At 49.9% G+C, this 16,000-nt stretch overlaps 1 protein-coding gene across 1 annotated transcript in view; it reads right to left on the bottom strand.

Moving 5' to 3' along the window:
• The window catches only part of LOC103196012 (ATP-binding cassette sub-family A member 17-like), a 112,373-nt gene that overhangs the window by 57,743 nt on the left and 38,630 nt on the right, over nt 1-16,000 (bottom strand). The window contains exons 8-12 of the mRNA XM_007939668.1: nt 15,215-15,388; nt 12,321-12,493; nt 10,922-11,062; nt 5,145-5,274; nt 3,949-4,103 (exon numbers count right to left, since the gene is read on the bottom strand). Of these exons, the coding sequence (XP_007937859.1) occupies nt 3,949-4,103; nt 5,145-5,274; nt 10,922-11,062; nt 12,321-12,493; nt 15,215-15,388 (773 nt within the window). The remainder of the gene's footprint in view (nt 1-3,948; nt 4,104-5,144; nt 5,275-10,921; nt 11,063-12,320; nt 12,494-15,214; nt 15,389-16,000) is intronic.

The following is a 16,000-nucleotide window of genomic DNA, read 5'->3' as shown; positions in this document are numbered from 1 at the left end:
CTTCACCATACTTATTCAACTGGTGTGCTAAGCACATAATCTGCGAAGTTGGAACTGTTTGGAGAAGAGCATGGCACCAGGACTGGAGGAAGACTCGTTAACACTCTGAGATACACACGTGACACAACGTTGCTGCAAATGAAGATGACTGACGATTGGAGACTTTAGGCCTCCAGATGGATTACTTCAACGTAAAGAAAACACAAACCCTTCCAACTGGACCAGTAAGCAGTATAATGATAAACAGAGAAGAGAGTAAAGTCGTAAGGATTTTGTTTCACTTGGATCCACAATCCACGTCCATGGAAGCAGCAGTCAAGAAATCGGATGATATATTGCATTGAACAAATCTGCTGCAAAAGACCTCTTTACAGGGTTAGAGACTCAAGATGTCACTGTGAAGACTAAGGTGCGCTGCACCCAAGCCATGGTATTTTCAATCACCTCATATGCATATAAAAGCTGGGCGATGATTGCGGAAGAAGCATTGCGGCCCTGAATTACGGTGCTGCTGAAGAATGAGGACTGCTCTGCGGACTGCCAGAAGGACAAGCAGGTCTGTCCGGGATAAAGTACAGCCAGAACGCGCCTCGGGAGCTAGGACGGCGAGAGTGTCTCACGCACTTCAGACATGTTGTCAGGAGGGACCTGTCCCTGGAGAAGGACAGCACGCTTGGTGAAGGAGAGGGTCTGCGAGAAAGAGGAAGACCCTCAACGAGACAGACGGACACAGTGGCTGCAATGGTGAGCTCAGGTACAGCAGTGATTGTGAGGCTGACGCAGGGCCCGGCAGGGTTTCGTTCTGCGTGTTGCTAATAGCTGGACGCAACTCAACAGCACCTGACAACAGCCACCATCTCAGACAGCACGGGGATGCCCGCAATTGTATTACATGTCGCACCAGAAGTTCTAGTACAAGGGAAGGAAGAAGGGAAATCCTGTCTTTTTGCAGGTGATACTATCTGTATGCAGAAAATCTGAACCAATCCACAGAAAACTATGAGAGCTAGTAAATTAATTCAGCAAACTTACAGGACATAAGATCAATATACAAAAATCAGTTTCTATATACTAGCGATGAACAAGGTGAAGAAAAAACTCCACTTACAGCAGCAAAACTAGGAGTAAATTCCTTAGGAATAAATGTAACCACAGAAGTACAAAACTTATACCCCTCAAACTACAAAACACTGTTGAAAGAAATTAAAGAAGATCTAAGTAAACGGAAAGATACCCTGTGTTCAAGGATTGGAAGACTTAATACTGGTAAGATGGCAGTGCTTCCCACATTGATCTAGAGTCGAGACAATCCCTATCAAAATCCAATGACTGTTGCTTTCAGAAATGGCGAGCTGATCCCAAAGTCAATGAAAAATGCAAGGGACGCAGAACAGCCAAAAGAATCTTGTCAAAGCACAAAATTATTGGAAGACTCGTACTTCCCAATCAGAAACTTTCTCCACAGTGACAGTGTGTCTTAGCATAAGGGGAGACACATTTGCACATGGAATGGAATTAAAAGTCCAGAAATAGCCCTCACATTTAAGGGCAATCAATTTCTGACAAGCACACCAAGACCTTTAATGGGGAAAACAGTGTTTTCAACAAATTGTGCTGGACTGCATGTCCACATTCAATAGAGCTGGACTGCTCCCTCAAACCATATACAAAATCAACTGAGATGGAGCAAAGATCTAAATTTAAGACTTAAAACCGTGCAGTTCTTAGAAGAAACAATACCTCTCTGTCACAGTTCACAAAGCAATGCTTCACGAAGCCACTCTTCGTGACCCTGGATCAGGAAATCCTTGGTTAAAGTAGGACACCAAAAGCACAAGCAACAAAAGCAAACAGATAAACTGAACTTCATTAAAATTTTAAATATTTTTTATCAAAGAACGAGATCAAAAAAAGTGAAAAGACAATCCATAGAATAGCAGAAAATTTTTGTAAGTCATATTATTGGATCAGGAGCTTGAACCCAGACCCCCACCCTCACTGCCATTCAGTTGGATCCAACTCACAGAGACCCGTCCTTGGGTTTCCGAGGCAGTATCACTATGGAAGTAGATTGCCCAACCATCCTTCCTAGGAGTAGCTGGTGGGTTTGAACCACCAGCCTTCTGGTTAAGGTATTAACAATAATTTCACAACTCAACAATAAAATCATAAATAACCCAATTCAAAAATGGCAAAGGACACACACAGACACTTGTCCAAAGAAGATACCCTAAGTAGCCAATAAGCACTGGCATAACATACTACACAAAACATCGTTCCACATCCTACTGTGGTGAGTAGCAACTGGGATCTTAAAAGCTTGCAAGCGGCATCTAGATTCAATGATGGTTCTCGCCTCGTCCAGAGCAAAGAAGAATGAAGGAAACCAAAGATGCATGGAAACAGTTAGTCCAAGTGACTGGTATACCATGCGATCTGTAGCCTATACAACTATGAGACCAGAAGAACTAGATGGTGCCCAGCTACCACTGTCAACCACTCAAAGAGGGATCTGTGTAGGAGATCCTGGACAGAGTGGGAGAACAATGTGAAAAAAATTCAAAATTATTTAAAGAAAAGAAAAATGGATCAGGTTTGCTGGTGTGATAGAGCCTGATGGAACCACTGAGACTATGGCCCCTAGCTGCCCTTCAGGTCTGGAATTGAACCCACACCTGTGGCTTCCAGCCAAACAAAAGACAGGCATATGAGTTGAACATTTACCTGAGGTAGATACACCCCTTGGAGAGAACAATCATGGGAGAAAGAAGAGCTGTGTGTGCACAGGGAGACAGCTCAGGGGGCAGGAGTGCATGGAGGGGTGGACACAGGGAAGAGGTAACTATGGGGAGGAAGTGAGAGGGGAGCTGTTGTCTTGTGGTAAATTGTAGTCAATGTCAAGAGACAAAGTGTATGTAAGCTGCTGTATGGAAAGTGAATTTGCTCTGTAAACTTTCACCCAAATCACAATTAAAAAAAAAAAAAAAAGCCAGTAAGCACATGAGGAAATGCTGAGCATCAGGAGTTACCAGGAAATGCAAACCAAAGCCACAAGGACAGACCACTTCACCCCCACCAGGCTGGCTGCCACATTAGAAAGGAAGGAAGGGGAAGAGGAAGAGAAAGGAGAAGCAAAGGAAGGAAGGGAGAAAAGGAAAAAGAGGCAAAGATACCGAGTTTGGTGAAGATACAGGGAAAGCGGGACTCTCATCTGTTGCTGGCGAGAAGGTAAAGTGACCCATCTGCTGTGGAAAACAACGTGGCAGTTCCACAGAGCTAGTGCATGAGCCAGCAACTCCACTCCTGGTATCCACCAAGAGAAATGAAATTGGACGTTCACACAAAAACATGCACACAAAGTTCACAGCAGCACCATGCGTTATGGCCATCAGTGGATGAATGAATGACCCAGCTGTGGTCTCCACACAATGGACCATCATGCAGCCATAAGCAGGAGTGAGATACTGACACACGGCATGACACAAAGGAGCCTGCAACATGCAGGACAGGCCGCACCGTCTGATTCCATCGCCATGCAATACGCAGAGGAGGATGAGACAGAAAGGGATCTGTGGTTGCTGCGGGCTGGGGACAGGGTCAGGAAGGGTACAATGCTTCTTCTGGGTGGATGGAAATGTCCCGGATTTCGGGAGAGGTGAGGCTGCACAACGTCGTGAAGATGCTAAAACCACGGGAAGGCCCACTTTTGTAATGGGTAAAATGGTGAATTTTATGTTATGTGAATTTCATGACAATAACATAAATCATACCATAAACACACAAAACTACAATGATTGCTTTAGAAACTCTTTAACTCAGGAGTCTTGACTTCAGTGCCACTGCCCTCCCCACCTGACCCCAGATGCTCAGAGAAACGCGTCTGGAGGTTTTGAGACCTTCCCAGGTTGAGAACTGCAGGCCACCTCGCTGCCCCAGGAGCCGGCTCACCTGGGCATAGAAATACAGGTGCTCTGTCACGGTCAGGTCATCAAACAGGATGTCATGCTGGGGACACCAGCCCAAGCCCTTTCGAACTTGAGCCGTATCTTCCGAAATTTTGTGGCCATTGATATAAACCTGGCCACGTGAAGGGGGGAGGAGACCTAGAACGAATGAAGACACATCCCCGGGTCACTGGCAGGCAGAGCACACAGTGAGCGGACCGGCGCGTCTGTTCATCTCTTGCTGACCGCGTCCCTGTGCCGTCTACTAGCCGACCACCTGAACAATGCTGGTATTGGCTGCCCCCTGGACTGCACGGCCGGGAGCTCCAGCTGGACGACCTTTTAGGCAGCAAGGGCCTCACAAGTCTACTGAGGAAAGGAGGTCTTCCCTAAATGCTAATGGTCACTGCCAGAGGTAACGAGGCCTGTGCCTGAGAGAGTACCACGCCCCAGAGACAATACTGTGCACCAGTTGAGGAGATGGGTGTGTGTGGGCTCAACTGTAGACCCCAACCGGCCCACCAAGTAAGTATGTGCTGGGCCTGACTGTTACAGTCCTGGCTCCAGAGGGGGAGCCCAGGCCCCACGGACCCACCACACTCCTCGACTGCCACCAAAAAGTCTCTCTGGAAAGGACATCTGCAAGCCACAAGGAGCGATGGGGTGAGCTGGCTGGGAGGGCCAGGGACCTCCCTGCCGTGCTCTGCAAATGGGAAGAAGTGTGTGGGGGTTGGGAGGACCTTAGTCTGTACCCAGCTTTGCATGCTTGTTGTCACCATGTTCACAGCACCCCTAGAGGACAGAATGGAATTGCCCTAGAGGGTTTTCAAGGCTGTCAGTCTTCCTGGAAGCCCAAACCACACCCACTGCCATGGAGTCCACTCGGACCCACAGTGCCCCTAGAGGACAGAATGGCACTGACAGGTAGAACTGCCCCTGGGGTCCCCTAGACTGTCATCTTCATGGGAGCGGATCCCCAGGACTCTGGACTCTCCCTTGTGGAGCCCTGATGGGTCCGAATACCCAGCCTTCGGTTAGCAGTTGCACCACAAGGGCTCCTTAGTCACTGAGCACAGGGTAAAAACATCTAACTGAAAGCCTGACACCAGACTGGTCCTGGAAACGCGTGAGGGGAGCCGGAGCGGACATCGAGCCCTAGTCCAGGACTCCGTGCCCCACCCCCCAGCTGGCAGCACACACCTGTGAGCATGGAGCAGGTGGTGGACTTCCCTGCTCCATTGTGTCCCAGAAGAACAGTGATCTGCCCCCTGTACAGATTCATGGTCAGGTCCCTGACTGCCACATTCTGGCTCCTTCCCGTGTGGAACACCTGTGGAGGAGACTGTCGTGATTGGCCCCGTGACAGGCACACATGGGGTCACTTCTGGAGCACCTGCCCTGCCATGTGCCCACACTCACTTTCCGTCCTCGCTCATCAGTGTGAGGATAGGTGGAAGTGTAAAAAGGGAGCTGACAGCTACCCAGAGGGAGCCAGCGGACAGACCTGCAGGCTCGGGACCATGGTCACAGGGGACATCAAGCTCAACTGGCATAACATACTACACAAACGCTGTGGCACATCCTACTATGGTGATTAGTGACTGGAATCTAAGCTTGCAAGCAGCCATCTATATGCAACGATGGGTCTCTCCTTGTCTAGAGCAAAGAAGAATGAAGAAAACCAAAGACGCACAGAAACAATTAGTCCAAGGGACTGGTACACCATGCGATCTGCAGCCTATATGACTATGAGACCAGAAGAACAAGATGGTGCATCTGTCAACTGCTCAGAGGGGGATCTATGTAGGAGATCCTGGATAGAAAGGGAGAACAATGTGGAACAAAACTGAAAATAAAATTTAAAAAAAGGGACCAGGTTTTCTGATCTGATGGAGCCTGGTGGAACCCCTGAAACTATGCTGCCCTTCAGATCTGCAATTGAACCCACTCCTGCAGCTTCCAGCCAAACAAAAGACAGGCACATGAGCTGACATTAGGGACATACACTCCATGCAGAGCTCAATCATGGGAGAATAGAAGGACTGTGTATGCACAGGGAGACAGCTGGGGTGGGGGCAGGAGTGCATGGGAGGGAAGGACTCAGGGAAGAGGTAACTACGCGAAGGATGTAGGAGGGGAGCTGCTTCATTGTGGGAAATTGCATTCAATGTCATGAGACAAAGTGTATGTGTGTGCTGCTGTATGGAAAGTGAATTTGCTCTGTAAACTTTCACCCAAATTACAACAGAAATTTAAAAAAAGCTGGGGGGTGGGGAGGAGCTGAACAGCCTAGAGCTATAGACTGGAAGAAATCCCACGGGGCCTCGCAGGGGTCCCTGGAACTTGGCACATGGAACCTGAACCCAGGAAGAACTCAGGGTGACAAGCTTGGAACACAAGTGGGGCCTTCTCTTCTGACACTGAGAGACAAGCCTTGTTCTGTGTCGTTGGGTGGAATTAAAATACTCCATCACAAAAACGTAACAAGCTCTGGTAGCGCAGTGGTTAAAAGCATTTGGCTTTAACAAAACCATCAATCAAAAGGTTGACAGTTTGAACCCACTAGCTACTCCATGAGAGAAAAATGAGGCAGTCTGCTTCCATAAAATTAAACCAAAACCAAAAAAATCCGGACCCTGCACACAGTCAAGTCTTCATACAGCAGCCTGCCATGCACTGCCAATCTTGGGATTTTTAATGGACTTGAATTAGTGGCCTGCCATGTGCTTTGGTGATATTGGGACTATGCCTTTTCAATTGTCAACTTTGAGCTTGTCAGCCTCAGCAGCCAGCAGCTGTCTGAGTGAAGAAAAACCTCTAGCTTCAGTGGGCCAGAAACAAGAGGCAGAGCTGAAGCCCAAGGTCAAGGGGCTTTCACACAGCCCCCAGAGACTGCCACTTTGAACTTGGACTTATAGCCTCCAAAAATGGTAACGATAAATTCCGGTTTGTTAAAGCCATCCTATCTGTGGTATTTTCTGTTAGAGCAGCACAGAGGTAACCAAAACAGAGTGTGGTACCAAGAGAGTGGGGTGCTGCTCTGATACCTAAAATGTGGAAACAGGAGTGGAGTGCATCCTTGACCCGAGACCCTGGCAGAGAGAGCCCGGCATGCGGCATGAGCGGCGGCAGGAGCAGAGCCGAGACCAGCATGAGACAGTGATAGCCTTACCAGCCCAAAGAGGAGAAAGCTGGATGCCACTGGGTAGGTGGCTTCCTGATAGAGTGGGTTCCCTTCAGGCATTAATTGGTAGAGGAGACCAGCATGAGACAGAGTAGCAGGTTGGCCAGCCCACGGGGCAAGAAAGCTGAGTGTCCTTTGGGCAGGAGATTCCCGGTGGAGTGGGTTGCCTCAGGCATTAATTGGCAGAAGCGGTGAGACCAAGGAAACTGGAAGCAGAGCTGCCTCAGCCTCAAGGGTAAGACCATGGGCTTTGGGGGTAGAACCACCATAGCCTCCTAGGTGTCAAAGAGCCAGGCCTTCACCAACTTGGTTCTGGAAGGTGGGGCTGCTTGTTCATGTGGGCCAGTGGGATGGAGCCATAGCCTTTACCCAAGAGTGAGGGGGCGGGGCTGCCACAACCAAGAGGCAGAGGAACGGGACCCACCAGGTCAAGGGGTGAGATTGCCATTCAGAGGAACAGGGAACTAGAGCCACCCAGTGAAAAAGATCTGAACAGATGCCACCCAATGAAGGTCTATATAGGTGTCAAGTTGACAAGGGGTGGAATTGTGGTAGTGAAGGTTGGTGTCAGCCTGGCGGGGCCTGGCTGAGTGGCTGGGCAGCTGGGTGTCGTTGTTCCCCAGGGTGAGCTCGGCAGTCAGCTCCATGGTGGGATCCACTGGAGTGGCTGAGCAGCTGCTTTAGGAATGTGGGCTGCTTCCAGTGTGTAAGAAGCAGCTTTGAGGAAGGTCTCCAGCTTTTTGGCAAACTTGAGCCCTGCATGTAGTTGAGTCTTTATTCAGTAGCCTGCCATGATCTGCTGACCTTGGGACTTTGAACGGACATGAATTAATGGTCTGCCACATGGTTTGGTAGCATTGGAACTGTGCCTTTTACTTGTCAACCCTGAGTTTGTCCGCCTCAGCAGCCAGCAGCTGCCTGAGTGAAGAAAGCCTCCAGCTTCAGTGGGCCGGGAGCCAGAGGCACAGCTGACGCCCAAGGTCGAGGGGCTTTCACCCAGCCCCTAGAGCCTGGCGTTTTAAACTTGGACTTATACCTTCCAAAATCGTAAGAGAATAAACTCCTGTTTGTTCAAGCATCCTATTTGTGGCATATTCCTATCGGAGGAGCACTAGGTAACTAGAACAGAATATGGTACCAGGAGTGGCCCTGCTCTGACACATAACTGAAATGTGGAAACAGGAGTGGAGCCATCAATCTTATAGCCTTGAAAACCTTATGGGGCAGTTCTACTCTGTCCTCTAGGGTTGCTATGAGTTGGAATCAACTCGATGGCAGTGGGTTTGGTTTTTGGTTTTTCACAGAATATGATTTTTTCCAACAACATAAATGGTGAATATATATATGGGTTTAACTGAGAGGAGTACACAGTAATCAAATTGACATATCTGTGGAAAGAGTCGAGGGAGAAGCTCAAATTGTCAGAACAAGGCCAGGTCTGACTGCAGAACAGAGCATCTATTACTCATATGCAAGTTCAAGCTGAAGCTGAAGAAAATGAAAACAAGCCCATAAGAGCCAAAGTACAACCCTGAGTCGACCCATCTAAATTCAGAGACCACCTGAAGAACAGCTTTGATGCACTGAACACCAGTGATCGAAAACCAGATAAGCTGTCAGATAACCTCAAGAGCAGGAAGCAAACAAAGTTTATTAAAAATATAAGAAAGGAAAAAAAAGACCAAAATGGATGTCAGGGTGGACAGGCTGAAGGATCAGGCAGAGAGGTGTGTGCCCAGGACCATGCATAGGGTTGGCAGACAATGTTTCCCCATGCATGTTTGTATGCGCTGTAAGAACATCCAGGTGTACAGTACAGCTGACAAGAGCCAAGGTTGTGGTGGCTTCTTGGCCACAGCCAGCTACCCTGAGGGAGCGAGTAGCTGGACCTGTGGGCTCAGGACCATGGTCACAAGGGACACCAAGCTCAACTGGCATAACATATTACAAAAAAACACATTGTTTTACATCCTACTTTGGTGAACAGTGACGGGGGTCTTAAAAGCTTGCAACCAGCCATCTAGAGGCAACAAAGGGTCTCTGCTTGTCCAGAGCAAAAAAGAATGAACAAAACCAAAGACACATGGAAACAATTAGTCCAAGAGACTAGCAGACCATCGGATCCTCAGCCTATACAACCATGAGACCAGAACTAGATAGTGCCCAGCTACCACCATCAACCACTCAGAGAGGGATCAATGCAGGAGATCCTGGATATGGTGGGAGAACTTGTGGAACAAAATTCAAAATCATAAAGAAGACCAGGTTTGCTGGTCTGACAGAGTCTGGTGCAACCCCCAATACTAGTTACCCTTCAGGTCTGGAACTGAATCTGTTCCTGTGGCTTCCAGCCGAACAACGGACAGGCACATGGGGTGAACATTTACATCAGATAGATCTACTCTTTGGAGTGATCGTGGGAGAACATAAGGGCAACTCAGGAGGCAGGAATGCATAGGAAAGAATGACACAGGAAAGAGGTAACTATGGTGGGAGGTGGAAAGAGAGCTGCTACACTGTGGGGAATTGCAGTCAATGTCATGAAACAAAATATGTACGAACTGCTGTATGGAAAATGAATTTGCTCTGTAAACTTTCACCCAAATCACAATTAAAAAAAAATTGTAGCAGTACATAGACAGGGAACTGACAGAAATTCCAGCTGGATTCAGAAAAGGCTGTGGAATGAGGGCTATCATTACTGATGTCAGATAGATTTTAGCTGAAAGTAGAAAATGCGAGAAAGATGTTTACCTTGCCTTGTTGACCATGTAAATGCATTTGACTGTGTGGTTGTTGTTATGTGTCATGGAGTCATATCCGACTCATAGCGACCCCTTCTTGGGTTTCTGAGGTGGTATCACTACACAAGTAGATTGCTCAACCTTCTTTCTGAGGAGTGGCTAGTGGGTTTGAACCACCAGCCTTCTGGTTAGCAGTCAAGTGCCTTAAGCACTACACTACCAGAGCTCCCTGACTGTGTGGGTCATAATAAATTATGGATAACACTGTGAAGAATGAGAATTCCAGAACATTCAATCATGCTCTTAAGGAATCTGCACATAGACCAAGAGGCAGATGTTCAAACAGAACAAGGGCCTACTGTGTGGTTTCAAATCAGGAAAGATGTGCATCAGGGCTGTACCCTTTCATCGTACTTATTCAATCTGCATGCTGAGCAAATGATCCAAGAAGCTAGACTATGTGAAGAAGAACCTGTCATCAGGATTGGAGGAAGACTCATTAACAACCTGTGATATGCAGGTGACACAATCCTGCTTGCTGAAAGTGAGGACTTGAAGCTCTTAGTGATGAAGCTCAAAGAGCACAGCCTACATTAGGGATGAGGAAGACCAAAGAACCGATGCGTCTGACTCACGGCGGTGGTGAAGAATATTGACTGTACCATGGACTGCCAGAAGAACGAACAAATCTGTCTCAGAAGGACAGCCCGAATGTCCCTTGGAAGCAAGGATGGTGAGGCGTTGTCTCACGTACTGTGGACCTGTCCACGCTCGGTAAAGCAGAGGGTCAGCGTGGAAGCTGAAGCCCTCACCAGACACTGACGCAGCGGCTGCACAACGGGCTCAAATACAGCAGCGACTGCGGGGACGGGGCAGGCCTGGGCCGCGTTTCCTTTGGCTGCACACGGGGCTGCTGTGAGTCAGAAGTGACGCCACGGCCCCTAACACAGGAACAATGATCATGAAATGAACAGGGAACCACAGTCAGAAAGAACAGAGGCCTATACGGCCCACTCCCTGAGCGGTTGGGAAGATTTCACAATGGGTACCTTGTACAGATGCTGGATTTCAACGCTTTTCATCAAGCCAACTGGCTCTTCTTGAAGAAACTTCTTCAGAGCAGGCTTGGAATGCCCGACTTGCAGCACTGAGTTTGCAAAAGGTATGGGTTTCCCTTGCCAGTAGGAGGGCTGGAGAGGAAGCCAACAGATACATTAGTACATCTACGTAAACAGATTCTCTTTTTCTGGAAACTAAAGATTTGGGTAAATTCCTTTTTCCATGGACTCCAGACTTTCTGGAGCCACTGAAGTGGGATGAATTCATGAAACTATTGCCCTGAGATAATCCTTAAACCTTAAACCAAAATATTCCAGGAAATCTTTCCACCGAACGACAGTTTCCCTTGACGAGTGACAAGGTCTGCCTGGAGCACCGACTCCGTGGGATCAAGCCGCCAACAGCACCTTGAGAGGTGAGAGCGGCAGTGAGGTGGTGCTAACGCCGGAGAACGGCTCAGCGAGCGGGTGAGAAGGGCTGTACGGCTCCAAGAGCGGAACCAGAGCCCCGGAGCCGAGCACAGAGACGGCTGAGCTGCCCTGAGTTTAGCTGTGAGCGTTCTCAACAACGAAATGTGAAAAAGTTCCCTTCCCGAGTTTCTCTGTTGGATTATTTAATGGCGCCTAGAGGAGCTCTGGTAGCATAGTGCCTAAGGCACTTGACTGTTAACCAGAAGGCTGGCGGTTCAAACCCACCAGCCACTCCTCAGAAGGAAGGTTGGGCATTCCTACTTCGGTAGTGATACTGCCTTGGAAACCCAAGGAGGGGTCACTATGAGTCGGGGCTGACTCGATGGCAAACAACAACAACAACGAAGTAACCCGTCCACGGACTGGCCGCTAACGAACCGCATTCCCGCCCCCAGCCATGGTCCCGAGGATGGAGCAACACATCCTACCGTCACCCCCAGGGCCCTGGGGTGCCGTCCTGGGGGCAGGCAGTGTCCCTGTGGGCTGGGGAAAGGCAGCATCTCCCACTTATCCATGTCTCCAACCTCCAAGGAAGGGGGCTGAGGAGGACAGCTGAAGACCCATGTCACTCAGCAGAGGCCACCAAGCGAGGACTGAATCAGGTATGATGACACTGACCATTAGAAAAGTGTAGGCATCACAGGTGAGAAGTGCCTATGGGAACTGGGGGTAGGTAAAGGCTGCCCCTGGGCTCACAGGGCCTCTGCTCAGCCCCGACCCGATGCTCCCGCATGGTGGGTGATGCTGGGGTGGGGGCGGGCCTGACCTTGGCAGGCACCCAGGGAGGAACCCACCACTGCACTGGTGGCACGATGCCCACCGGCGACCACGGCCGACGGGCTGCGGGGGGATCCAGGGCAGAGCCTCCCTGGAGTTGCAGACTTCACACAGGACCCCACGAAGGAGCACTGGGACTCACCATGGCAAAGAAGTACCAGGGCCTGGACGTGCCATACTGCCCTGGGAAGACGGACTCCAGGTACCAGGCCACTAGGCCGTACAAGAAGGAATCAAGCAGCAGCATCAGCAGCACCTGAGTGAGGTTGAAGTCTCCACTCACACGGCCCATGTTCCTCCACTGCAGGCCCACACCTGGGGAGACAGGAGAAGAGGTTCTCCACCAGCACGCGAGACAGAGAGGAGGTCCGGCACCCACACTTCCTCATTAAGGCAGCGGGGCCAGGCCAAGGGCACAGCCCACAGCCTGACTGTCTGTGCCTGGGCATGTAGGGACGGACACAGGAAAGAGAAGTGCGGTTTCTCCCAGGAGAAAAAACATTTTCAGTGTTGCCAGCAGGCGGCAGTGGTTTTAGCAGCACTGGGAAGTGAGGAGCTCAAGGACTTGGGGATCTGAGACTCACCTCCCGGCTTCCGCACGCGGCCTGTGGGCCTGCCGCCCCTCCTCACCTTCCTGCTCGGTTAATTCTTCCTTCAAAGGCCAGCACAGCCCTCTCCTTACCTGAGAAGCATGCACACCCACTTCCCAGACAAGGAGATGCCCACCTGTGCACCTCGGGGTGCCGTGCACTCACTCTGACGGCAAAGCTTCCTGGATGGCGGTGTGAATCTGCTCACTTACTGCTCTCCTGAGGCCAGGGGCCTCGACTCAGCACAGCAGCGACAACATCGCGCACAGAGCCTCGTGTGCAGCAGACACTCGAAACCCAAAAGCAGACCCACTGTCGCTTCAGTTCTGACCCACAGCACCCCTAGAGGACAGGGTGGAACTGCACACAGGGTTTCTAAGGCTGTAATCTCTATGGTAGAGTAGTGCCTAAGGCACTTGACTGCTAACCAGAAGGCTAGCTGTTCAAACCCACCAAGCACTCCTTGGAAGGGAGGTTGGGCAATCTACTTCCCTAGTGATACCGCCTCAGAAACCCAAGAAAGGGTCGCTGAGTCGAGTCCGACTTGAGGGCACATAACAACAAACAACAATCTTTTTGGAAGCAAAGCCCAAAACCACACCCACTGCCGTGGAGTTGATTCCGACCCACAGCACCCCTAAAGGACAGAGTGGACCTGCCCCACAGGGTCTCCCAGGCTGTCAATCTTCACAGAAGCAAAGCCCAAGCCACACCCACTGCCTGGAGTCCATTCTGACCCACAGCGCCCCTAGAGGACAGAGTGGAACTGCCCACAGGGTCTCCAAGGCTGTCAATCTTCACAGAAGCAAAGCCTAAACCACACCCACTGCCCTGGAGTCCATTCTGACCCACAGCGCCCCTAGAGGACAGAATGGAACTGCCCACAGGGTCTCCCAGACTGTGAATCTTTACAGAAGTGGACTGCCTTATCTTTTTCCTGCAGAGTGGGAGACATTCAATACATTCTTAGTCTATGAATAAACAAAAGTACTGAGGAAAGGCTGGGACCACCTCCCGGGTGCGTATGGAGATATGGACCCTAAGTGGTGCCCAAGTGTCTGATGGAAGTACAAGCTGACCACACTCACTCATCTCAAGCATCCATGACACCGGACAGCTGGTGCCGCCCTGCTCGGACACGCTGGGTGTTAGTGAGTTGATCCTCGACTCACAGCCGCCCCACGTGACAGAGAAGAGCTGCCTTAGAGGGTGTCCCACGCTGTGATCTTTACGCATGTGGGCCACCAGGTCCTTCTCCTGAGGAGCCGCTGGGTAGACTCAAACCACCAACCTTCAGGTTAGCAGCAGAGTGCTTAACCACTGCACTACCAGGCCCTTAGCGGGACTGGGGAGGTGGAAATCAGGGCCACCACAGGAGAGACTCACTTTAAGGTGAGCAGATACACGGGCCAGACCCCACGAGAGTGGGAAGGCTCAGATGAGTCACGTGCAGATTATGCTATGATACAATTCTAGACCCAACGGTCCACGCCTGATCCACAGCAAAGATGGGAAGGCAAGGGAAACAAGATCACTGGAAAGGGAACGAGATCAGAAACGACATGAATGCCGCGTAGAGCTTGTGTCGAATGTAACCAACACCCCTGGGCACACTGTGCGGAAGTTGCTGAACGGAAACCTCACTGGCGTGCAAATCTTCACCAAAAATGCAACAAGGTGTTCCTTTAAAGACTGCAGATTCTGGCCAGGAGTTGGGGAGGTCTAGGATTCTGCATTTCTAACAAGGCCTTGGCTGGAGCCTGTTAGTAAAACATCCTATGCTATCTGCTCCGTTCTACTATTTGGACTTATAATCAACCATAATCGTCCTAAAAAGTCTGTGTACCTTCTATCTACAGAATCACACAGGCATAACCTGTGTCCCTGGCTACCCCATGGGCTGTGTGACGACAGGGCCCCATCCTCTGTCTCCTCATTACCCCCACGGGAGTCACTGCTGTTGTTAGCATATTGTAAAAGCTCGAAACCCTGATGCAAACGCACCAGCTTTTTATAATTTTACTTATTTTGTTGTGTTGTTGAGAATGCACACAGCAAAACACACAGCAGCTCGGCCGTTTTGACATGAGCCGTTCGCGGACAGGGACATGGACTCCACCCACTGTCACCCTCCTTGGCCAATTGTTCCTCCCTCACTGACATCAACTCCCTGGTCCTAAGTCCCTCATCTAACCTTCCAAGTGCCTGCTGCCCACCTGACCACGTAGAGGTCATTCTTAAAGAGCATCACGCTCAAGGCAGCCACTTTTTGCTAGTTCAGCTGAACTACTCCTTGGTTTTGAGAAGACATCACAGGATGTTTTTGGTTTAAGGTAAGACGATCTTGGCCAATGGTTTCGGGGGTATGCCGGTTATTTTTATTTGAAACCAAGGCCCAGCTGGCCTGTCTGCCATGGCAGAGCATCAAGGGAAAGCAATAACTCACCTTTTGCCTCCAATATGTATATGAGCCGGATTCCCAGTGCCATGGCGACGTTGGAGAAGAGGCAGGAGGTGATCTTTTGGAGGTGGCTCCTCTGAGTGTAGCTGAAGGTCACGAGCATGTAGGGCAGGTAGGTGAAGAAGAAGATGATCCCCCCCGCGGCAGTGGCAACATGGGCTGTGAGTCGGGAAGCAAGACACGGAGAGATTCACAAAGCACACAGGGACAACGGCGGCCCCACCTCACCCCTGCCACGGTCAAGGAGGCTCTGCACGGGTCACAGCATCTCTCTGGGAAGCCATGTCTGAAGACATTCTGACAGGCACCTCCTATAGCTGAACTTTGACGATGGAAGGACTACAAGGGCTTGTGGGCTTAGAAAAATGAACTGATCCTCACCAAGAGCACAAGAAACAAACAGAAAAAATACATAAATTGCAAGAAGGTGAAAAGACAACCTACAGAACGGAGACTATGTCTGTAAACCAAACGTGGTACTACACAGAGAACCCCTGCAACTCAACAAGATGGCAAAAAGCCCAATCAAAAACAGGAGAAGGACGTGAACAGGCATTTCTCCCAAGAAGATACACAAATGGCCGATGTGTTAGACTGGGTTCTTTAGAGAAACAAAACCAGTAAAGCTTATATATATATAGAGAGAGAAATTTATCTTAGGAAAATGGCTCACACACTTATAGAAGCTGGCAAGTCCAAAGTTCATGGATCAAACATCAAGCTGGAGGCTTTTCCACGTCAAGCTGTAGGCTTTTCCCGACTCTTGCAGCT

The sequence above is a fragment of the Orycteropus afer genome, unplaced genomic scaffold (assembly GCF_000298275.1).
Source record: "Orycteropus afer afer isolate SDZICR_OR568_19922 unplaced genomic scaffold, OryAfe1.0 scaffold00061, whole genome shotgun sequence".
Lineage (NCBI taxonomy): Eukaryota > Metazoa > Chordata > Mammalia > Tubulidentata > Orycteropodidae > Orycteropus > Orycteropus afer.
The sequence above is the reverse complement of the archived record's forward strand: the minus strand, read 5'-3'. Positions and strand labels throughout refer to the sequence as shown.